General features: G+C 42.9%; 2 protein-coding genes across 2 annotated transcripts in view; one reads left to right on the plus strand and one right to left on the minus strand.

The window, feature by feature from the left end:
* grin2da (glutamate receptor, ionotropic, N-methyl D-aspartate 2D, a) overlaps window positions 1-22,492 on the plus strand; it is a gene marked incomplete at both ends in the record, with an annotated part of 103,565 nt that extends 81,073 nt beyond the window's left edge. Inside the window, 8 exons of the mRNA XM_083899623.1 lie at window positions 4,912-5,028; window positions 7,690-7,850; window positions 8,638-8,707; window positions 9,851-9,968; window positions 14,350-14,411; window positions 16,036-16,206; window positions 19,316-20,307; window positions 20,431-22,492. Coding sequence (XP_083755749.1) covers window positions 4,912-5,028; window positions 7,690-7,850; window positions 8,638-8,707; window positions 9,851-9,968; window positions 14,350-14,411; window positions 16,036-16,206; window positions 19,316-20,307; window positions 20,431-22,492 — 3,753 coding nt within the window. The remainder of the gene's footprint in view (window positions 1-4,911; window positions 5,029-7,689; window positions 7,851-8,637; window positions 8,708-9,850; window positions 9,969-14,349; window positions 14,412-16,035; window positions 16,207-19,315; window positions 20,308-20,430) is intronic.
* On the minus strand, window positions 726-2,876 carry LOC310936046 (tripartite motif-containing protein 16-like). Its single transcript, XM_083900071.1, has one exon. It carries the CDS (start codon window positions 2,858-2,860, stop codon window positions 1,676-1,678), a length of 1,185 nt encoding a protein of 394 aa, XP_083756197.1. The 5' UTR covers window positions 2,861-2,876; the 3' UTR covers window positions 726-1,675.
* Window positions 22,493-25,125: the final 2,633 nt, after the last annotated feature.

Genomic DNA, 25,125 nt, shown 5'->3' on the forward strand with positions numbered 1-25,125 from the left:
TCAGATTACTCGATTAATCGAGGAATGATCGGTACAGTACTCGATTGCGAAAGTATTCGATAGCTGCAGCCAGAGTAAGCTACATGAAATCAGCTAACATCAATGTTTACGTTAGCATGCGCCAGAAGCGTTAGCAACTGCATGCTAACGGCTCAGATGCTGAATCATTGAGGGCGTGCTGTTGTGCGAGTTTACAGTGGTTACACTGCACCTTGTTAGCTTCTTGTTGAGGCGTGAAATTGTCGCACGCTTTGGACGTTTACTGTCTTTTACTGATTGTTTCGGTGTCAGTCGCTCGTTTCGCGGCGCATGGTCTCGCTAACACCCGCTGCGTTCGCGTGAGAAGACAAGCGAGTCGAGGCAGCTTCTCCGAACACAGCAGAGGTGAAAGAAAGAAAGAAAGAAAGAAAGAAAGAAAGAAAGAAAATAATATCTCAATCGTTTCACAACAACACCGACAATCATCTCAACGGCTCGTTAGCTGCTCACAAGCTTTCCAAACGGCTCACCGGGGAGAGCGAGGCCTGATTGTTATTCCCTGTGTTTGCTTTGGTCAAACTGTAGGTTTTGTGTTTGTCGGCTGTGAGGTTTAAAGTTCCCTGAGCTGAAGAAAAAAACAAAAATAAACACCTGTTTTTAGAAGAGATTTAAAAAGAAATGAACTGTACACACATGCACACACACACAGAGACGCTAACAGCGCCACAAAGTTATGTTTCTGTTCTTTTTAAAACTATAAGTGGACAAAATGTATACAGCTATACACTTTACAGCAAACAGTAGTCAGGTTTACTAGGCTAGCTAGCTTGTTAGCGAGCCGAAGCTAACATGGCAACCTTCTTTGCTGTTGACTGGGACGCAGAGTGAGCTCAGTAGCGTAGCGTTAGCTCATCATTCAGTTAAAAATCCATGAAAAATAATAAAAATGAAACTGAAGAAAATCACAAAAACAGCTACAGTATTGTTAGCTTCATGCTAGCAACATAACATAGGTTATTTGTACTTTATTCTGCTTTGCAGCAAACCTTTATTATTATTATTTTGTGTAAACATATGGATTTAAAAATCTTTATTCTGTCATTGTTAAGAGTGATTTTTGTGTTGAATGCTAATGTTTTCAATCGCTAGCTAACTAGCTTTCTATAAATGCCCATAGTAAACCTACCTTCTGTTTTTACAGCAAACTAAATTTAAAAGTCTTTATTCTATCGTTTAAATCAAGACCAAAAAAAGGAAGTTCGCAAGCTAACATAATGACCAACTTCATTATTGATGGGGACGCAATGTTAGCATCGTAGCTTTGCTGCTCCTCTCACTGGATCGCAGGTGACCCAGTTCTTGAATCGGATCAGAAAACCACATTTTTTGGGGGGTTAGCAACTCGTTAGCATTAAAAGAAGCTCCGCTAACCGCTCCATTAAACACATTTTCACACATAAAAAATTTAAAAATCATCCAAGCAAATATATCTGAGCTTGTCGACCACTTTAGTTACGTGCTAACAACAGCAGTCCCCTGGTGGGCATAGATGGTAGTGCATGTTGGTCTTAAAAGGCCATTAAACATTTTTAAGACAGTTTAATGTTAATAACTGAATTATATTTGGCTTGTTATTATTTTCTTTTGTCTGAGCTCTTCATTTACCTATAAAAGAGATTAGTGGACTTAGTTTTGATTATGGCACAAAAAAGTCGTATTCTTCTTCGTCGTAAAATGAATATTCGGGGATGATAAACACTGATCCTGGTCCAAGTGCAGGTGCAGGTGCAGGTGCAGGTTCTGTCAGTAAAACATCTGCTTCAGCCACAGCCAGTGAGACGTTTGTCCACGTCTGGGTCAGGACGTCCTTCAGTTGTCCTCTGAGCTTCACCACAGCTGCTGTCACGTCCTCAAAGTGTCTCAGAGGACGGACGTTGATGGTGGACGAGTGTGTAGATGGACTGAGTGCTGACAGTGAGCCGTAGTTGAGGAGAAACTGGTTGTGGTCGTGTGTGAGTGAGAGCTGCTTCAGTTCAGCTTCTCTCTTCTTCAGCTCAGTCTTCTCCTGCTGAAGCTTCTTCTCAGCGTCTCTGACTCGACTCACTTCAGTTTGCTGCTTGGATCTGATCTGCTGCTTCACCTCAGAGCTCAGCTCAGTGAAGATCTTGTCTGTGTCGTCCACAGCTTTATCAGCAGAGACAGTGAGAGCCTCCTCCTGCTGTTGAAGCACCTTCACGTCTCTGTCTATGTCCTGGACTCTCTGCTGGACTTCTTCTTGACTCAGATCCAGCTCTCTCTGCTTCTGCTTCCTCTCTGCTGCAGCTGAGACTGTGTCGTGGTCTTTGTGTTGGTCCACAGAGCAGAGATAACAGATACACTGATGATCAGTGCGGCAGAACATCTTCTTCACCTCGTCATGAAGAGGGCAGATGTTCTCCTGGAGGTTCTTGGAGGGCTCCACCAGCTTGTGTCTCTTTAATGCAGATGATTGACGATGAGGCTGGAGATGTTCCTCACAGTAAGAGGCCAAACAAACCAAACAGGACTTTTCAGCTTTCAGTTTCCTGCCAGTGCAGACATCACAGGCCACATCTTCAGCTCCAGCATAGCAGTGATGAGCAGGAGCAGCGTGGAGTCCAGTCTTCTTCAGCTCCTCCACTAACTCTGCTAACATGACGTTCTTTAACAGTTTAGGCCTCGGTGTGAAGGCCTCTCTACACTGAGGGCAGCTGTAGATCCTCTTCACGTCCTCTGAGTCCCAGTGGTCTTTAATACAGTTCTTACAGAAGCTGTGTCCACAGTTCAGAGTCACTGGATCCTTCAGAAGATCCAAACAGATGGAACAAGAGATAGTTTCTCTGTGCAGCTGAACTCCTGCCATTTCACCACCGTCTGACTTTCTCTTCCTCAGAAGTTAAACAAACAACATGTGACGCAGCAGTGGGCGGAGCCTGTGGGCTCTGCCTCTTGTCCAACTGTTGGCTCCTCCTCCTCCCATTGCCAAACTTCAGGAGTGAGGGGGCGGGAACCAGGAAAAAAGCAGGCGGAGCCACGCCCACTCTGACATGGAGTGAACTCTGTACTTAGTGACACTCCCTGTGTGTGTGTGTGTGTGTGTGTGTGTGTGTTCTTGTACTTGCGGCATACTGAGGACCAGTGAGGGTTTTTAACCAACAAAGTGAGGTCATTTTTACGGAGTGAGGACATTTTGGCCGGTCCTCACTTTGTTTTCATTGAAATCACTTCCTTAGGTTGCTATAACATGCTATACTCAATTTTTTTCAAATTTTGGACCAAATTTTTTTTTCAAATTTTGGACCAATTTTTTTTTTTTTAAATTTTGGACCAATTTTTTTTTTTTCAAATTTTGGATCAAAATTTGTTTTTTCAAATTTTGGATCAAAATTTTTTTTTTCAATTTTTGGACCAAATTTTGTTTTCAAATTTTGGACCAAAATTGTTCTTCAAATTTTTTTTCAACCTTTGGACGACATAGTATAGTATGACATTTTTTTCAAATTTTGGACCAAAAATTTTGGGTCAAATTTTTTTCTCAAATTTTGGACTACATAGTATAGAATGACGTTTTTGTCAAATGTTGGACCAAATATTTTGGGTCAAATTTTTTTTTTTTAAATTTTGGGTAAAGTTTTTTTTTGCAAATTTTGGGCAATTTTTTTTTTCAAATTTTGGGTCAATTTTCTTTTTCAAATTTTGGGCAAAACATTTTTTTTTACATTTTGGGTAAAAAAAAAAAATCTAATTTTGGAAGACATAGTATAGTATGACGTTTTTGTAAAATGTTGGACCAAAAATTTAAAAAATAAAATAAAATCGAAAAAGTTTTACAGCCCTTTTTGCTCTGGGGCTCCACCTGCAGACATTTTATGGTACTGCAGCCAGTAGTTCTTTGTATATGTCATTCATGAAGTAGATATTTGTAATTGTGTTGATTTACAAAGTGGAAATGCTGGTCCTCAGTATGCAGCAAGTACAAGAATGTGTGTGTGTGTGTGTGTGTGGGGGGGGGTGTGTGTGTGTGTGTGTGTGTGTTATGTAATAAACACAGAAGTTATTAACACACCACAGCTGAACAAGACTTTGGACTCTGGTAACAAGGACGGAAACAAAGTCTGGTGTCCATGACCTCAGAGGACATTCATTTTCCTGGAGACTTAAACTTAAACTTAAACTTAAACTTAAACTTAACCTTAAACTTAACCTTAAACTTAAATTTAACCTTAACCTTAACCTTAACCTTAACCTTAAACTTAAACTTAAACTTAAACTTACCACATGTCTTCACCTTAAAAGCTCAGGACAAATGTTGATGTTTGAAGTGTCTTCACTAACAAAAATGTGTGTCCTTCAGGAAACTGAGAAGTTTAAAACATGATTCCTCAGTCTCTGCTCCTCCTCTAACATCTCCTCAATCTCTAACATCTCCTCAGACTCTGCTCCTCCTCTAACATCTCCTCAGTCTCTAACATCTCCTCAGTCTCTGCTCCTCCTCTAACATCTCCTCAGACTCTGCTCCTCCTCTAACATCTCCTCAGTCTCTAACATCTCCTCAGTCTCTAACATCTCCTCAGTCTCTAACATCTCCTCAGTCTCTAACATCTCCTCAGTCTCTGCTCCTCCTCTAACATCTCCTCAGACTCTGCTCCTCCTCTAACATCTCCTCAGTCTCTAACATCTCCTCAGTCTCGAACATCTCCTCAGTCTCAAACATCTCCTCAGACTCTGCTCCTCCTCAAACATCTCCTCAGTCTCGAACATCTCCTCAGTCTCGAACATCTCCTCAGTCTCGAACATCTCCTCAGTCTCAAACATCTCCTCAGTCTCAAACATCTCCTCAGTCTCAAACATCTCCTCAGTCTCAAACATCTCCTCAGTCTCTGCTCCTCCTCTAACATCTCCTCCTCTCCTCAGGTTCTGGTGTGGGCCTTCTTCGCTGTCATCTTCCTGGCGTCGTACACTGCGAACCTGGCTGCCTTCATGATCCAGGAGGAGTACATCGACACAGTGTCAGGGCTGTCGGACAAGAAGGTATGAACGTTATAGACGTTATGGACGTTATGGACGTTATGGACGTTATGGACGTTATAGACATTATATGAAATCAATATAGCGGAATTGGACCAGCAACAAAGCAGCTCTGCTCTCGTCATATTGTGTAAAAATCGATTTAAGCGAATTAACTGAAGACTGACCAAATACAGTCTACGTCAGTTTAAGTCTATGACGTCTTTAAGAACGCGTTCACGTCTTTATCTTCACTGTTAGACAGACTTTAACAACAGGAAACTGAAGTTTGTAAACCACTCACTCTCCCACACCAAAGTCCATAGAGAAAATCTATGATTTTAACATCACAGGAGCTGCTGTGTCACCTCTGCTGTTAGCTGCTAACGTTAGCATCCATGCCCAACAACTTATACTGTCATTCTGCAATATTTATTCTTGCCATATTAGCATGTTAGCATGTCACTCACCTATTTTTTTGCATCCTGAGACACTTCACCTCACATTCCGTGAAAACAAAATGGCTGCCAGAAGAGACACAAGGGGAAAAAAACAACTGATTTTAGCCGCTTAGCAAAAGATTGGTTCATAAAGTCTATGTCAGTTTAAGTCTATGACGTCTTTAAGAACACGTTCACGTCTTTATCTTCACTGTTAGACAGACTTTAACAACAGGAAACTGAAGTTTGTAAACCACTCACTCTCCCACACCAAAGTCCATAGGTAAAACGTTTAAATGTCTTATTTGAGTGAATTCGGCTTTTAAAATCATTCTTTCAAACTCACCTCAGTGACACAAAGTGACCACACGAGGCAGCAGAGGACCAGCAGCTCCTGTGTCCCTGTGAGCTTAAATCACTGGTTTTCTCTATAGGCTTTGGTGTGGGAGAGCGAGTGGTTTACAAACTTCAGTTTCCTGTTGTTAAAGTCTGTCTAACAGTGAAGATAAAGACGTGAACGTATGAATACAAAGTGTCCTTTCGTCACCTGGAGGTGAGACTCTCCGTCCTCTCTGTAAATGACAGTAAATGAAGTCGTCTTCAGGGATTTTTTTTTTTCTTGAAAACCTGGTGGAAAATTTGAGAAAAGGCTGAGTTGACAGAAAAGTCAAATACTGGCGTCGTCTTTTCATCTCTTATTTCTGGCCTTTAAAAAAAAATCTCTTTCATCCTGATTTCATCACCAGCATCAACACGACTGCAGCAATGAAAGCTTCACATGGAGCAGACTCCATTACTGTGTTTTCACTGACTCATCAAAACACTCAATCACACGCTCTTCAGCGTATTGAAAATGCAGCGCGCACACACACACACACACACACACACACACACATACACACATACACATACACAGAAACCTGAACACATCATCATCATCATCATCATCCTCCTGGAATCTCCTCTCGCAGTTAAAGGTTCAGCTCCACCGTAATCTGACCTGGAGGGGGGGGGGGGAGCTCAACATGAGCAGCTCTGCATTAGAATCTCTACATTAGTAGGTCTACATTAGCATCTTTACATTAGCAGCACTACATTAGCGTCTATACATTAGCAGCTCTACATTAGAATCTCTACATTAGTATCTATACATTAGCAGTTCTGCATTAGAATCTCTACATTAGCAGCGCTACATTAGCATCTATACATTAGCAGCTCTGCATTAGAGTATCTACATTCGTAACTCTACATTAGCATCTATACATTAGCAGCTCAACATTTTTTGTGCTACATTAGCATCCCCACATTAGCAGCACTACATTAACATCTCCACATTAGCAGCGCTACATGAGCAGCTCTACATTAGCATCTCTACGCTAGCAGCTCTACATAAGCATCTATACAATAGCATCACTACATTAGCATTTCTACATCAGCATCTCAACATTACCATTTCTACATCAGCATCTCACCATTATCAGCTCTACATTAGCAGCTCAACATTAACTGTGCTACATTAGCATCTCCACATTAGCAGCACTACATTAACATCTCCACATTAGCAGCTCTACATTAGCATCTCTACACTAGCAGCTCTACATAAGCATCTATACAATAGCATCACTACATTAGCATCTCTTCATTAGCATTTCCACATTAGCATTTCTACATTAATAGCTCCACATTAGCATCTCTACACTCGCAGCTCTACATAAGCATGACGATCTGGAAACACACAAACACACAAAGGATAACGCCAGTTAACCTTTTCAAGAGCAGTTAACGCACGACGCGTTTCCATGACGACTGACCGGAAAAAGACGCAAATCACGTCATGTTTTTACGCGCCGCGACACCGGGGTCCAGGCACCGCTTACCAGTTAGCTCCGTTAGCAACCTTTAGCGCCGTTAGCGTTAGCCTACAGTGGAACTGGAGCGGTCTGTTTTTTTTGCAAGAAAAGAGCAGCGCTAACAAATAACGTTAGCGTACCTGTGTAACTGCGTATGTTAAAGTTTAGCGTTACTTTAGAGACTCGTTTTAAAGATCGTGAGTCACGTAAACACAACGTCACGCTCGTCTTTTTCGGGTCAGTCGTCGTGGAAACGCGGCGTGCGTTACCGTTGACCTACATTTAATGCTAACACACTCACGGTAGACGTCGCCTCCTCGCCTCCTCGCCTCCTTCCTTCCTTCCTTCCTTCCTTCCCTCGCTCTCACCTCCTGCCACCTCCTCTCCTCCCTCAGTTCCAGCAGCCTGCAGAACAGTATCCACCGCTGCGCTTCGGCACGGTTCCTAACGGCAGCACCGAGGAGAACATCCGCTCCAACTATCCCAACATGCACCAGTACATGATCCGCAACAACCAGAAGGGCGTGGAGGAGGCCATCGACAACCTGAAGACCGGGTGAGGACATGATGAGTTTTTTAAAGAGTTCAGCTTTTCACAGAAGAAGAAGAAGAAGAAGAAGAAGAAGAAGAAGAAGGAGCTTAAAGGATGAAACAGGAGGTCAGAGTTAGATATTTCCATATGACGGATTAGAATAATTAAAGTGCTGAATACTCGTACAGTACGTTATTATCGTTACCTTTGAGGACTTTTTCACGCATTCAGGTTTTAAATGTTGCCGAGAAAAGGTGACGTTATTAACTCGTGACATTTTTCAACATGAGAGAGAACATTTATGGTACATTTTGTAAAACACGGCTGTTTTATTATCACTAATATCATTATTTCATCCTGAAAATGTTTCCTAAATCTCTGAAAACAAGGAAAAAAAAAAAGAATAACTCAATATAATCTGTGTCAGATTACACGTTCACGTCTTTATCTTCACTGTGAGACAGACTTTAACAACAGGAAACTGAAGTTTGTAAAACCACTCACTCTCCCACACCAAAGCCCATAGAGAAAATAGAGTGATTTTAGCTCACAGGGACACAGGAGCTGCTGGTCCTCTGCTGCCTCGTGTGGTCACTTTGTGTCACTGAGTTAAGTCTAAAGTAAATATTTTAAAAGCTGAATTCACTAAAATCAGTCATTGTAAGTTAGTGATGGAGGCAGCAGTGGATCAACAACTCCTGTGAACTCCTGTGTGCTGTGATGGACTTTGGTGTGGGAGAGTGAGTGACTTTGGTGTGGACTTCTCTTCTGTGTTGTGACAGATTCTCCTCTTCGTTTTTCCTCCTCACAGGAAACTGGACGCCTTTATTTACGACGCTGCCGTGCTCAACTACATGGCCAGGAAGGACGAGGGCTGCAAGGTACGACGGACGTGTATAAATATACATGAAATCTACAGAAAACTGTATAAAAACGCTTAAATATAATTAAAATCTACAGAAAACTGTATAAAAACGCTAATATATAATTAAAATCTACAGAAAACTGTATAAAAACACTTCAATATAATTAAAATCTTCAGAAAACTATAAATACACTGAAATATACATAAAATATACATGAAATCTACAGAAAACTGTATAAAAACACTGAATTATACATTAAATATACATGAAATCTACAGAAAACTGTACAAAAACACTAAGTATACAGGAAATCTACAGTCAACAGTATAAAAAAACACTTAAATATATGTGAAATATTGATAAAATCTCCAGAAAACAGTATAAAAACACTTATATATACAGGAAATCTACAGTAAACAGTATAAAAACTTAAATATACCGGAAATCTACAGTAAACAGTATAAAAACTTAAATATACCGGAAATCTACAGTAAACAGTATAAAAACTTAAATATACCGGAAATCTACAGTAAACAGTATAAAAAACACTTAAATATACATGAAATATTGATCAAATCTACAGAAAACAGTATAAAAACACTTATATATACAGGAAATCTACAGAAAACAGTATAAAAACACTTATATATACAGGAAATCTACAGTAAACAGTATAAAAAACACTTAAATATGCATGAAATATTGATAAAATCTACAGAAAAGAGTATAAAAACACTTAAATATGTATAAAATAAGCATGAACTCAGGACCATGTTCCACGTTAGTCTGATGATTAAAACTCTGTTTTTCCTGGTTTAATAATAATAATAATAATAATAATAATAACTAGTTAAACTGGTTATTAAACAGTTGAACACGTTATAATTTTCTCTCGTCGCCTCCAGCGTCTTCACATTATTGTCATTTCAGGACGAAGCTGTTGATTTATTTATGTGTTTGGTTCCCACGGCAACAATCAACAGCCCTGTGTGTGTGTGTGTGTGTGATAATGCAATAATGTGAAGCTGCAACAACTGCACTAATTATAATTATAATTATAACAACTTTTCCTGCACACATGATATCCCATAATATGACGACTGTGTGTGTGTGTGTGTGTGTGTGTGTGTGTGTGTGTGTGTGTGTGTGTGTCCTCAGGTGATGACCATCGGCTCTGGTAAAGTCTTCGCCACCACAGGTTACGGCATCGCGCTGCATAAAAACTCCCGCTGGAAACGACCTCTTGACCTCGCGCTGCTGCAGCTGGTGGGAGACGGTAAGACAGGGGGAGAAGGGGGCGGGGCTTATGGGGGTGTAATCGCAGTCAAAACAAACAAACAAACAACAAAAACTGCCTATGGAAGCGTTTCTCAACCCCCGGTCCTCAGGGAACACTGTCCTGCCTTGTTTTACATGTGACCTGCTCCAACACACCTGACTCACATCAAACATGACATTTTTATTACATTATGTTATTTTACAAAAGTTGAAACGTTAATTTTTGGGGGGAAATAAAATATACATATATTTATTTATTTATTTATTTTTTATACAAAAGTTAAAACCCTTTTTTAATACAAAAGTTGAAACATTACAGTTTTAAAAATATATATTTATATATATTATTATTATGTTTAAGAAGGCAAAAGTAATTCTATATATCATAATTCTTTTTTAACAAAAGTTGAAATGTTAATTAAAAAACCCCCCAAAAAAACATAACATTATAAAATTTTTTTTTTTTACAAAAGTTGAAACATTACAGTTTTGAAAAAAAAATATATATTATTATTATTTTTTAGAAGACTAAAGTTGAAAGGTAATTTCTTTGGAAAAAAAGATTTATTATAATTTTTTTTTTAAATACAAAAGTTTATTTTTTTTTTTTAAATAAAATAAAATATATAAATATATATTTATTAGATTTTTTTTAAAGGACAAAAGTTGAAATATTTTATTTTTACAAAAGTTGAAATTTTTTAAAAATAAAATTAAATATATATATATATATTCATTAGTTTTTTTTTAAAGGACAAAAGTTTAATTTTTTTTTTTTTTACAAAAGTTGAAATATTACAGTTTTGAAAAAAGATATATTATTATTTTTAACAAGAAAAAAGTTGAAACATTAATTTTTTTGAATTTTTTGATTTTTGTTTAAAAGAAAGACAAAAGTTGAAACATTATTATTCTTTTTTTTTTTTACAAAAGTTGAAATATTACAGTTTTGAAAAAAAAAACTGAACTATTATTATTAATATTTTAATTTTTAAGAAGACAAAAGTTGAAGTTGGAAAGAAAATTGAAAAAAGTTTAAAATACAACTTAAAAAAAAGACAAAAGTTGAAACAAATTTTTTATTTTTTAAACCAAAGTTGAAACATTGAATGATTTCATCAGGCCTAAAAACAGAGTGTAAAATAGAGGTAAACGTTTCCAATATTTAACATCTTTATGCTCTCAGGGGGCGGAGTCTCTGATCCAGCCTGACGACAGATTATAGATTAGCAGATTATTTATTCCAAACGACACATTTTTGATGAAAAACTCTCACTAAAGTCACAAAAATGTTGTGTTTTCCCTCCAGAGGTTTGAGTTAGAACAAACTTTTTTAACAAAACACAGTGAAGTCAAAGTCTCGCTCCACTCCAGGATCCTCTCTGGTGCTGATGCTGCACCTGGATTAAAATAATCCCCGCGTGGACTCGGTGCTGACGGCGACACAAACGCCTCGAACGTTAAAAAAACAAACGACAGAAGAGAGAGTTTTTTGGCACAAACGTCGGCAGAACACCTCCGGGAAATTAACTTCTTCCTCTTGGATTCCACGCTCTGCGTTTGCAGCTGAGAATCTCGTGGACTCTTCAGGGACGTGAACCTGCAGTTTAGCTTCAAACGCTCAGTTTAGTTCTGTTTTTTGGGGATGGAAGTGCAGAAATGACTCTTCACACAGTGTCACCTGCTTTTATCACAGGGATCATTCAGCTGCTTTTATTCCTGTTAGACGGACAGAGTCGGCCTGAAGTCACAGCTGCACGCGGTAAAAAATTGATTTTTGCCACTTAATAAACATCTCGCTTAATAAAGTCTGCACCAGATGAAGTCTGCAGTGACTCAGGAATATTGTTTTTCCTCTTTATTTCACAGTTTGGCAGCCTTTTGTGACTGAAAACTGAAACATCTAAACCACTTTCTTTGCTGCACCAAAGCCCATAGAGAAAATCAGTGATTTTAGCTCACAGGGACACAGGAGCTGCTGGTCTACTGCTGCCTCGTGTGGTCACTTTGTGTCACTGAGTTGAATCTTTATGAAATATTTCAAAAGCCGAATTCACTAAAATCAGTCATTGTAAGTTAGTGATGGAGGCAGCAGTGGATCAACAACTCCTGTGAACTCCTGTGTGCTGTGATGTTAAAATCACTGGTTTACTCTATGGACTTTGGTGTGGGAGAGTGAGTGGTTTACAAACTTCAGTTTTTACAAACCTCACTTTACAGTTTCTTTTCTGCCAGATAATGGGCTGTATGTATATATCCACTAACACACTGACTAACAAATAATCAGCGGCTGATTGACTGCCAAATTGTGAGCTGTTCTATTGTATATATATCTACTATCAGACTGACTGCCAAATAATGAGCTGTTTTCAACATCTACTAACAGATTGACTGCCAAATAGTGAGCTGTTTTACTGTATATTATATATCCACCATCAGATTGACTGCCAAATAATGGGCTGTTCTCAACATCTACCAAACGACTGACTGCCAAATAGTGAGCTGTTCTATTGTATATATATCCACCATCAGACTGACTGCCAAATAATGAGCTGTTTTCAACATCTACTAACAGATTGACTGCCAAATTGTGAGCTGTTCTATTGTATATATATCTACCATCAGACTGACTGCCAAATAATGAGCATTTCTCAACATCTACCAATAGATTGACTGCTAAATAGTGAGCTGTTCAATATTTCCACCATCAGACTACCTGCCAAATAGTGAGATAATTTTTTTTTTAATCAAAAATGAAAAACTTGATTCTATTTACATCAACAGTTTAGTGTTTATTTTATTCACTATAACAATGTCTTTATTTAATATAAGGTTAAAATATAATTTTTGTTTTTAAAGAACATTTTTTGTTGACGAATATAAATGAGCAAAAATATATGAGATGAAAGTTCAGCTCACTCTTATTTTTTTTCATTAAAAAACTTTTCGGTCAAATAAAATATTCAGACACTTTATTCTCTTCTTAATTAAATTGCCAAAATGTGATGAAACAACAAGGACACGAGACTTAATTAACATTTTTATCACAGTTTCGTGGAAATGAAAAAGGTCTTGAACTCAATCATCACTTTTATTTGTGGAATTTGTTCAGTTTTGCCACAGAAAAATGTAAATAAACATAAATAAAGTGGATAAAAACACGACTGTATAATAAATAGACGAGAGGAAACAAAAGCTGCTGCAGGAGGAAAAACCTCCTTAAAAACACCAGTTAAAACTAGTTTCCTCTGGGGTTCAAGTCGTCAGCATCTGGTGTCGTTTCATTTCCTGCTTCTGACCTCGAGACCTGAAGAAAATCTCATTTCCACAAACATTCAAACGCCTCGTTGTCCTTGTCGTCGTCGTCGTCTCTTGGTTTTCACTGTGTTTCTCAGTAACGACACAACTCTGATTTATCATCAATAATTAACACAAAAACACACACTCTTTATTTACCGGACTGTTTAAATGTGTGACACACGTTTTACACACAGCTGAGATGGAGATGACTTCATCTGTCATGAAAAATGAAAATCTCATGAATAATTTAAAGCTTGTTTTTCAATTTACATGATTGTTATTTTGTTTAAAAGACAAAAAAAAATAATCGACACAGACACAACAATGCTACGTTAAAACTAGAGAGTAAAAATATAGATAAATTGAATATAAATTAAGTAAAAGGCCAGAAACTCTTCAAATCAAGAGGGTGTGGAGAAAACTGACTGCCAAATAACGAGCTCTTCTGTATATCCACTGTCAGACTAACTGCAAAATAATGAGCTGTTCTCGTCAGCCACAAACAGACATCTACCAAGACTGATCTCTCGTTCTTCACGTTCGTTCGCTTCGTCAGAGTCGATTCATTTTTAACGTCCTCTCACTTTGTTTCTTCTCCTCGTTTCATCTTCTACTTCACTCTCTCTCCCGTTTCATTTCTTTCCTCTTTGCTGTATTTCATCATCTGTCCTTCCTCACAATAGACCGACCTCCTCCTCTTCCCCTCCTCCTCCTCTTCCCCTCCTCCTCCTCTTCACCTCCTCCTCCTCTTCACCTCCTCCTCCTCTTCACCTCCTCCTCCTCTTCACCTCCTCCTCTTCACCTCCTCCTCTTCACCTCCTCCTCTTCACCTCCTCCTCTTTCTTCTCCCTCGGGGATCAAACTCCTTCCTCTGGTGACAAAAGGCTTTAATCCTCTGGATTTTCTGTGTTGCTGTTTTACTTTGGTTCTCCTCTTCCCTCTGAACTTCACACCTCCTCCTCCTCCTCCTCCTCCTCCTCCTCCTCTTTTCTTCTGCCGTTATCTCCTGATTTAATTTTCTCTCTGCAGCTTCTTCCTCTTTTTAACCTCTTCCTCTTCTTCTCCTCCTCTTCCTCCAGATGAGATTGATATGCTGGAGCGTCTCTGGCTGTCGGGAATCTGCCACAACGATAAGATCGAGGTACGATCATCATCATCATCATCATCTTCATCATCATCACCATCATCATCACCATCATCATCATCATCATCATCATCATCATCATCACCATCACCATCATCATCATCTTCATCATCATCATCACAATCATCATCATCGCCATCGTCATCATCATCATCATCACCATCACCACCATCATCATCATCACCATCATCATCATCATCATCATCATCACCATCACCACCATCATCATCATCACCATCATCATCATCATCATCATCATCACCATCACCATCACCATCATCATCATCATCATCAGCATCATCATCATCACCATCACCATCACCATCACCATCATCATCATCATCATCAGCATCATCAGCATCATCTTCATCAGCATCATCATCATCATCATCATTATCATCACAATCATCATCATCGCCATCGTCATCATCATCATCACCATCATCACCATCATCATCATCAGCATCATCTTCATCATCATCATCATCATCACCATCATCATCTTCATCATCATCACCATCATCACCATCATCATCATCATCATCAGCATCATCTTCATCATCATCATCATCATCACCATCATCATCTTCATCATCATCATCATCATCATCATCACCATCACCATCATCACCATCATCATCATCATCATCAGCATCATCTTCATCATCACCATCATCATCTTCATCATCATCACCATCATCACCATCATCATCATCATCATCAGCATCATCTTCATCATCATCATCATCATCACCATCATCATCTTCATCATCATCATCATCATCACCATCATCATCTTCACCATCATCACCATCATCATCATCATCATCAGCATCATCTTCATCATCATCATCATCATCACCATCACCATCGTCATCATCATCATCATCCTCATCATAACCATCATCATCATCTTCATCCTCATCATCATCATCATCATCATCATTGTAGAAAAGGAACTTACTGGGAACCTTTAGAGAACGTGCTATAAAGGTTGTAGAAAAGAATATTCTGAATATTCCTTTTCTACAGCCTTTAAAGAACGTTCTCTAAAGGTTCCCCTAATGTTCCTTTTCTACAAATATATTATGATATTACAAAGAAAACGTGACGACCTCGTGACGTAGCTTGTTTTAAGCGTTGATGGAAACTCTGAGACTTTAAATAATCGTCATCAAAGTCACTCTGAGACTCTGTTTCTTATGATAACACACAAACAATCAGGAGATTGTTGTTGTTGTCGTCGTCTGTGGGGGCGTGGCCTGTGTTCCGTTGTTTTCTTTGATTACAACCTCGACAAAAACAAAGTTCAGATCCTGGTTTTAAACAAACTAAAGCGTCACGAACGCACCAGCGTCTGCGTCGATGATAAACTGTGGCGATAACAGGAGGCTGTGGATGTTGAAAAGCGTGTGTTTTGGTGGCGACTCTGAGTGCAGAGGCTCTGAAAACACCACAGATGGAAACTCTGACGTCCTGTGACAGCACAGGAGTCTCCATTGTACCAGCGTCAGCTGTAATGAACCTTTTATCTGCCGTCTGGCAGGAGAATTGTGCCGTGGTTTTGTAATAAATCTCTGTTCCCTTCATTCTGACCCTTATCTCCTCCTGGTGGCTGCAGGTGATGAGCAGTAAACTGGACATCGACAACATGGCGGGCGTCTTCTACATGCTGCTGGTCGCCATGGGCCTCAGCCTCCTGGTGTTCGCCTGGGAGCATCTGGTCTACTGGAAACTACGGCACTGTGTGAAGCGATCCGGTGGAATGGACTTCCTCCTGGCTCTCAGCAGGGTGAGCCAACCTGATTTATGGCCTTAACGTTAGAATAAACATTAGAATAGATATTAACGTTCTGAGCAGGAAATGATATTTATATTTGAAAAATCTGAAACAGAAATCAGGATTTTGTTACAGCAATTCACGTAATTCAATCTAACTTTATTTATAAAGCACATTTAAAACAACAGTCTAAACTCTGTACGCACAGAAAATAGACACGAAAACATCCAATAAAACAACACAAACGTGAAAAACTTCCCATCATTTTCATTGGTTTGTTCATTTTATTTTGAAAATCAAAGTTTTGATCGGTCCAGTCACAGTCAAAGGTTGTAGTTCCTCAGATCACCTGTAGTCTGCGTGTTTTTGCTGATTAGTTTTATTGATAATTACGACTATGGACAATATTTATGTTCCATCAGAACCTTCACACAACCTTCACACAACCTTCACAGAACTCTTATCTCCTGTCACGTTCACGTGACTCACTCCTGGAATAAAAACACCAACTCCACGTAAAGGCGTGTGTGTGTGTGTGTGTGTGTGTGTGTGTGTGTGTGTGTGTGTGTGTGTGTGTGTGTGTGTGTGTGTGTGTGTGTGTGTGTGTGTGTGTGTGTGTGTGTGTGTGTGTGTGTGTGTGTGTGTGTGTGTGTGTGTGTTTAACCCAGTCTCTCGGCCCAGTTTCAATTTCACAGTGCGCTGCACCTCCTCCTCCTCCTCCTCCCGGTTGTTGTTGACGTTTTTTGTTGTTGACGTTTTTTGTTGTTGTTGTCGTTTTTTGTTGTGGTTGTTGTTTCTGTTTTTTAATTTTGTATTTTGTTGTTGTCGTTGTTGTTTATTTGTTATTGATAGTTTTTTTTTTTTTTTAAACGTTGTTTTTTGTTGTCGTTTTTTTTATTTTTGCTTTTTGCTGACGTTGTTTTTTGTTTTCCTTTTTGTTGTTGTTGACGTTGTTGTTTTTTGTTGTCATTGTGTTTGTGTTTTATTTTTGATTTTTGTTGTTGACTTTTTGTTGACATTGATTTTGTCGCCATCGTCGTTTTTTTTAGTTTTTTTTTACGTTTTATGTTGTTTTTTGTCGTCCTTGTGGTCATCGTCGTTGTTTTTTGTTGTCATGGTTGTTGACGTGTTTTTTGTTGTCGGCCTTTTTTTCCTTTTTTCGTTGTTTTATGTTGTTTTTTGTCGTCCTTGTTGTTTTGTTGTCGCCATTGTGGTTGTTGTTGTTGTTTAGCAGTGTCTCCCAGCGTGACTTGTCTGCAGACTCAGTTCCAGTTCAGCGTTGTGTGTTTTCCTCAGAGCTCTGTTTGCTTTGATAGTGAAAATCCTTCACTCTCCACGGTCCAAAAATCCCCCCAAACAACTGTGGTGCACACAGTATATATACACACGCAGTATATATATACACACACAGTATATATATATATATATATACACACACACATATATGTATATATATATATATATATATATATATATATATACATACACCCACACACACATATATAAACATATATATATATACAACATGGTTACACAGTGAGTGTGTGTGCACTGAATAAAGATGAAGCTGATTCCACACAAACACAGTTACAGTAAATCAACTCGTCTTTGCTTCAGAGCATTTTTCCCATAATTCCTCTAACGAGACGACTTTGATCTGACGTCCACACGAGTTCACATTATACGTATTATTGATGAAGAGGAATCGTTTAAAAAACACATGAAAGGCTTCACATTATACCAGGAGGTTTTTATACGACACAACACGACCTTCATCATCGCCATCGTTTCCCTCAAGAAACGACGTGATCTCGTCACAAGGTGAAAAGTTCTCATGAATTCAAGTTCATGTGGCGTTTTCACCGTCACACCCCAGAACCTGAATATAACAACATCACAAACACACAAGATAAATAAATTAGGTTATTACAAAATGCTACAGTAGAAAGATGATGGTGGAATAATATTAGTCTTAAAATGAGTCTCTAAAGTAACGATAAACTTTAAAAACAGAGGCACACATACGCAGTACACAGGTACGCTGGTTGTTTGTTAGCGCTGCTCTTTTCGTTTCATAAACAGACCGCACCAGTTCCACTGTAGGCGGCGCTAACGGGCGCTAAAGGAGCTAACACAGCTAACTAGCAACAGGTCCCTAGACTCCGGCGCCGCGGCACGTAAACATGACGTCACTTTTTCCGGTCAGTCGTCATGGAAATGCGTTGACGCCGTTAAACCCGCCGTTAGGGCGTTAGCGTGCTCAGCACTAGCCAAAAACCATGGGTTTCTAGCTTCCAGTGGTAACATAGAACCCTGGTTTAGGCTAACCCTTTAAAAGCGAGCGCATCACGGACGACACGCTTTGCAAAAGCACAAAACTGTCGCGTAATTATGGCTAATGTAATTATGGCTAATGCAAAGTCGCTGGGCATGCTTGCTCCGGCGCCACGGCACGTGAATATGGCGTCACTTTTTCCAGTCAGTCGTCGTGGAAATGCGTTAGCCCAGCACTAGCCAAAACACATGGGTTTCTAGCTTCCGGTGGTAACATAGAACCCTGGAAGTTTACATTAACCCTTTAAAAGCGAGCGTATCGCCAGACCAACCGCAAAGTTTTCAAACCGCTCCAGTTCTGCTGGAGGAACGCTAATGGAGCTAACTGGTAAACGGTGCCCGGACTCCGGTGCCACGGCACGTAAACAGGACGCCGCGCGGGTTTACATTTTTCCGGTCAGTCTTTGTGGAAACGCTGTGCGCTAACGTGTCCAGCACTTAAGTACGTGAAAATGTACTAAAAAAATAATGTGTGGGTATTTTTGGCAAAGTTGGGATCAGACGGAAGAGTAAAGTTTATATTTATGATTTATGTCATGAGCTTCTCTGAGGATTAACTCTGGTTTGTGTGGGCGTGAGATCACAGTGACTCTGTGAGGTTCTTTCTCAGAATCAATGACTTCAGGCTTTAGCCCTCTCTGACTTTAATGCTGACACACACACACACACACACACACACACACACACACACACACACACACACACACACACACACACACAGTTCTTCCTTATCATATTTGGCAGCCTCCTCCTCTAATTACAATCTGTCTCTTATCTGTCCACCCAGGGAATGTACAGCTGCTGCCAGTTTGAGGATGAGACCACACCAGGAGGCAGCAAAAGCTCTTTGCCCCAGTATCACACTGTGAGCTCCATGCCCACCGTCGCCCAACAACACCTCGTCACCGCCACGGTAAACAACACCACTGCCATCGCCATGGTGCAGCAGCAGCCTCAGCAGAAGCACCTCCAACAGCAGCAGCAGCAGCAGCAGCAGCAGGGGCAGACCTACACCACGATGCTACCTGGCTCGCCGCCGCCCACCGGGCACTCTGCGATGGCCCTGGGCCCCTCAAACAGCCCCTTACTGGAAGGCCCCATGCCTTGCTCCACCTTCCTGCCGCGCCACGACCGCAGACTGGCAGTGGTGGACCGCTGGAACAGACCGAAGCCAGAGAAGGTCTTAAGTGCAGGCAGCGGTGGAGGAGTCGGCATTGGGGGGATCGCAGGAGGCATCACGGATCTTCAGGCTCAGCAGCAGCAGCAGCAGCAATATCAGCAGAATCTAGGGCAGCACTGGAGCCTGCAAGCAGGAAGTGGAGCAGGGGCAGGAGCTGACACAGGGCTGGATGAATATAAGCGCTACTATGGTCCTATAGATCCAGAAGGGCTGGGCACGAACTCTGACCAACAAGCAGGGGGGGGCCCTCAGCAGACTCCCAAAGCTAATCCTCGAGGCCCTAAAGCCTCAGCAATGCCACGGCTGCCTCCCAAAGGCCCTCAACAAGGCTCAACGCACTTGATCGCCAAGCCTCCTCCACTGATCCCATCTTCTCCTCGAAGGCCTCCCTTCTGGCGACGAGGAAGCCTCGCTCAGGCAAGGAGAAAAAGTTCAGGAGGTCCTCTGTATGAGAATATACTCCCCCTGGGGAGGAGAGGAGGTGGGCGGTATGGGGCGAGCGATGCGGTTGGAAGAAGAGGCCGACGTCCTCCTCCACCTCCTCCTTTGCCCGTTCCCCTTTCCTCGCCGACGCACACCCCGACTACGCCATCCTCGCCGTGCCATTTCTACTCCTCTTGCACGAGTGCCTCCTCCTCGTCCTCCTCCTCCACGTCGTCCTCGTCGTCTTCTTCCTCCTCCGCCTCCCTCTCTCGATCGAACTCGCCGTCGTCTTGCTCCAGCGACAGCTCCTACAACTCCTCGCTGAGTTTCCGCTATCGAGCCGGCGACCGAGAGTTGACGGTGGACGACGACTACGACTCGGATTTGCTCACGGAGGAGTCCAGCCTCCTCCTGGGCTCGCGGAGGAAGATTCGCTCGCGCCGCATGTCCTCCCGCTCGTTGCCGTGCAGTCCGCCGCCGCCGCCGGTTCCTCCGCGGAAGCCGCGTCTGCAAAAAGACTACGGCAGAGAGAGAACGGGCAGCCAGCTCGCCCAGCTACAGGAGTGGTGGGCGTCGTGGGGAGAAAGGGAGCGAGGCACAAGAGGAGGAGGAGCAACCGCCCGAGGAGATGCTGCGGTGGGTCGGGAAGAGAAGAGGCACCACAAAGAGAGGGAGCGCGAAAGGAAGAGGAGGAAGAAGGGACGCAAGAAGAAGAAGAGGGAGGAGCGGGAAAGAGAGAGGGAGAGAAAGCGTCGCAAAGCAAAGAAGAAGAAAAAGAAAGATGAACGGGTGACGAAGAGGCCGCGAAAGAGGTCAGAGCAGGAGGGAGGAGATACTGACAAAAGAGAGGAACTCAAATCAGGGACACAGGACTACCCATCATACCCGTCTCTGAGGCGAGAGTCCTTTCGGAAGAAGAGCGAAAGCTCAATCAGAAGCTACGGGTGGAACATACCGGGCGAGGAGGACAGGAGGGAAAGGGAAGATAAAGAGAGGGATGATGGGGAAGAGAGCAGAGGGAAGGAAAAGCACCACCAGAGAAGGGACAGCAAGAGCTATCATCGCTCCGGCAGCAAGCCGACCACGTCGGTGAAGTTCTGGGGGGCGGGGAACCCGTCCTCGGACGCCATCCCATCCGCCTTCCTGCCCTTGTTGCCTGTCGCCTCGAAACGGAGGAAGAGTAAAAGTTCCGACCGCGACGCTGTCGGAATCGAAGGAGAGAGGAGGCCCTTGTTGGGCCGAGGGGAGATCCACTCCAAAGAGGGGCTGTCCTTTCACGAGTGGGAGTCTGACGGCGAGGACGAGGATGAAGACTCTGAGCAGGAGCGCAGGAAAGCCGATCACGGGAAGCGGCGCGGAGGAGGAGGACGGACTTTATCCGATGAGGAGCGGGAACGCGACAAGGTCGTCGGCATATATTCCGACGACGACGGCTCCTCTGGAGAGTTTGGGAAGTTTGAGAGGTACTGGGAGGACCACGAAGGCAGGGCGGTCGGAGGGATCGGAGGGGGAGGTTGGTTTTTCAGCACATACCCGTCCAGGGATAAAGTCGGCAGCATCAACAGTCGAGACGACCTCTTCCTCGAGCGAGGGGAGAGGTGGGGGACAGCGGATCTCGGGTGGGGTGGAGGAGATGGAGTGGAGAGAGGCTGGGGATCGGGATCACACTGGCCTCCGCCTCCTCTCACGCCGCCGCCTCCTCGCCGATACTGGTCAGTCGACAAACTCCACATCCAAGACGAGAAGAAGAGTAAACGAAAGTCAAAGGACAAGGCCAGAGGACACACGGCTTGCTCGTCCTATGTCTCCCCCCACCACCGTCCGCACTCCCGTTCGTCCAAATGGGCCCGCGTGGCCTCGCGAAGCCAGGACGAGTTGTACCAACACTGCCAGAGTTTCGCTGGTCCCCTGAAGCCCAAACACGACTCCTCCTCCTCCTCCAAACCCGACCGCTCGCAGAATCCGTCCAAATCGGGCAGTCAGTCGAACCTCAGCCTACAGCAGCGAACACAGAGAACAGACAGGGATCGGGGGAGGCAGTCGTCCCCACCCTCCAACCTCATACCCAACTTACCGCCTCCACTCCCTGCCCTTCCCGCTCCTCCGTCCACATCACACCCAATCCACGTTCCTCCTCCTGCATCCTCCTCTTCTGTTTCCTCCCCCTCCGTGGTCTCCACCCCCGGAGCACCCCAGTCCTCGTCCATGGCTTCGGCGAGCGCCAAACTCCAGTACAAGAGATTGCGCTCCGTACCGCAGCCCCAGAGGTTTCCCCAATCCCCTCATTTACCACTTAAAGCCAAGAGCCTTTGCTCACGAAGGGGCTCGGCCCATTTCTCCAGCGTAGAGAGCGAGGTCTGAAGTTCGACAAAGGTCTTCAAAGTCATACGGGAAACCCGAGAAGAACAGCGACACTTACAAAGCAGGAGGAGGTCTGGAGAACACACACTGAGCCCTTTCCTACGGTTCTGCACAAACAAATCCGAAGGCCAAACACATCCAGCGGAGTAAAGTCCAGGGAGAGCAGGAGCAGCCTTGCGCTTCCTGTGGATTCCTTCTGTTCCTCTGCAGATGTGAAAGACTTCAACCACAGCAACGACACGATTGTGAACTGGAACTCGCTCAAAGCGAATCGAACATTAAACGTGGTGAAACTGAAGCTTTGGGTATTGAAATCAGAGTTTGTATTCAGAGGATTCTTAACGCTTGCTGAGGGCTCAGGAACTTTGTACGACTGTATGCCTGCTGCTCTCGGAAGCCTTTAAACACACAACTGTGTATTTTTCTTTACTTATTTGCTTAAACAAGTCGCTTACCCCATTCTCCTTTTTCCTTATAAAACTGTTTACATCCCCGCAGAACTGTGACGCCCGCCCAAGGCACTTTTGTTTCTTGTGTGGGGGGGAAGAGGCCGATCACCTCGTCTTTTCAGTGTAATCCATGCACCTTCTGTTTTGTTTCCTCCCTCCACGTCCTTATTTTCTGTCTTTTCTCTGCCTTACCTCTTACGTCTATCTTCCTCTCAGCTCTTTTGTCATCCCCTGTTCCCCCCCCCCCCCCTCGGCTGCTCTCCTTGATCTGATTATTCCGTGCGTCTGTGCTTTTCTGTGTTTGTATTCTTGACGACAGGGTAAGTCAACTGTGACTGATATTCTGCTGGCTTAATGAAAAGCTGAGTGCCAAACCTACGTAGAGCTTGACATCAATCTGTGCGACGTTAGCTGCTGTGTTTTCTTTGATCGCCGTCATCTCCACACACACACACACACACACACACAAACAAGAACCGCACACGACATGCAAGGACACACAAACACACACACACACACGACTAATAAGTTCTTTAATGAGCAATACATTTTACACTCTGTTTGCGTTCACGTTTTATACTTTGAGTCTTTCGTTTGACCTCAGTGTTGTCGTTGTCGTTGTTATCGATGATATTCTGCAGTGTATATACCGACGCGCGTGATCGGTCTAATACGGCGTTAGCACTTGGGCGCACATGAAAAGTCCTCTCAGCTACCTAACCGCGACTGTTCCCTGCAACGACAACGACAGTGGCGACGCTAAGCGACGGGAATCGTTAGCATCTCTGCAGGTTAGGAACCGGGTGGCACGTTCGTTAACAACAACTGTTTGCTAACCTTGCAGGCCAAGTCTGCAGCAGTTGCTGAGGGATTAGATGTGAAAGGGGTTTGTTTCATGCACTGCCAGGCCCAAAAAAAAGTCACCATCTGGATTTGACTTTAAGGTAGCTGCAGCCATTGATATTCGTCTGGCAAACACGAAAAGATTCTCGGGGTTCTTAAACGACATCCTGCGGCGAAGGAAGATATTAGCCTGCATCGAACAGACAAAACAACTGCAGCGACTTGACTGATGAAATTGGATTAGGAATTATCCAAAACATTATTAGGACCTGGGAAGATACCATCTCCAAGAAAAAACGTGAATGATTGTGACGGGCCTAACGGGCCTAACATGCGTAAGATAGACCAGTTTAAGAAAAGCCTGCAATATCTGATGAATCTGAAAGACGAGGTTTTTCAGGCATGTTCCAAAATGACAATGCAAGGATTCATCGGGTATTTCAGGGAGCATGAGTCATCGGTTTCACCTGAACCCCCCTGAGAATCTTTGGGATGTGCTACAGAATACTGGAGTTCGCTGGATGTGACCCTGTGACTGGAATTAGGTACAGTGCTCAGGATTAGCACCCCAGCCCTCCACCTGGTGGGATTAGAACTGGCAACTACTCCGGTTATCATCCATCCAACTACAATCTACTGCTTTATCCTCCCTGGAGGGTCGCAGGGGGTGCTGTGCCTATCTCAGCTGAAATAGGGCGATAGGCCGGGGTCACACCCTGCACAGTTGGCCAGTCCATCACAGGGCCACACATAGAGACAAACAACCATTCACTCACTCTCTCACAACTACGGTCAATTCAGAGCGACCGATTCACCTAATCCCCAAATCTGCATTGTCAGAGGAAGCCGGAGAACCCGGAGAACATGCAAACTCCGTGCAGAAAGGCCCCTGGGGCTCAAACCCAGGGTTTCTTGCTACAAAGGCAAGAGCGCTAACCGCTACGCCAACCGTGTGGCCCCCCCTCCGGTTACCAGCCATCCTAAATTCAATGTGACCTTTTTTTGGCCAGGCAGTGGATTTATTACCTGTTCGTGGTCCAATTATTTAACAGCGCAGATTTGCTTTCCACCAAACGAGAGAACGCAACAGGTCGAGAATCAGTCGCGTTTGGCACAGGTGTAAGACGTTGCAGGGAAGGAAATACTTATAGCCTTATGCTAACTGCTCCTGCCATATACAGCACCGCTGTTAAAATATGTATTTTCATTCATGCGCATGGGGTTAGCCTCACGCTAGCAAGACCCGGTGCTCAGATGAGCAGGAAGCGAGTGCCGTTTTTTGGGTACGAGCTAGTTTACGTAGACGTAGCGGCGCCGGGATCTAAACCGACGGCGTACGAA

The sequence above is a fragment of the Microchirus variegatus genome, assembly GCF_963457635.1.
Source record: "Microchirus variegatus genome assembly, chromosome: 13".
Lineage (NCBI taxonomy): Eukaryota > Metazoa > Chordata > Actinopteri > Pleuronectiformes > Soleidae > Microchirus > Microchirus variegatus.

Coding starts and splice junctions, on each gene's coding strand:
- LOC310936046 (XM_083900071.1), bottom strand. CDS start 2,860: ATGGCAGGAGTTCAGCTGCACAGAGAAACTATCTCTTGTTCCATCTGT.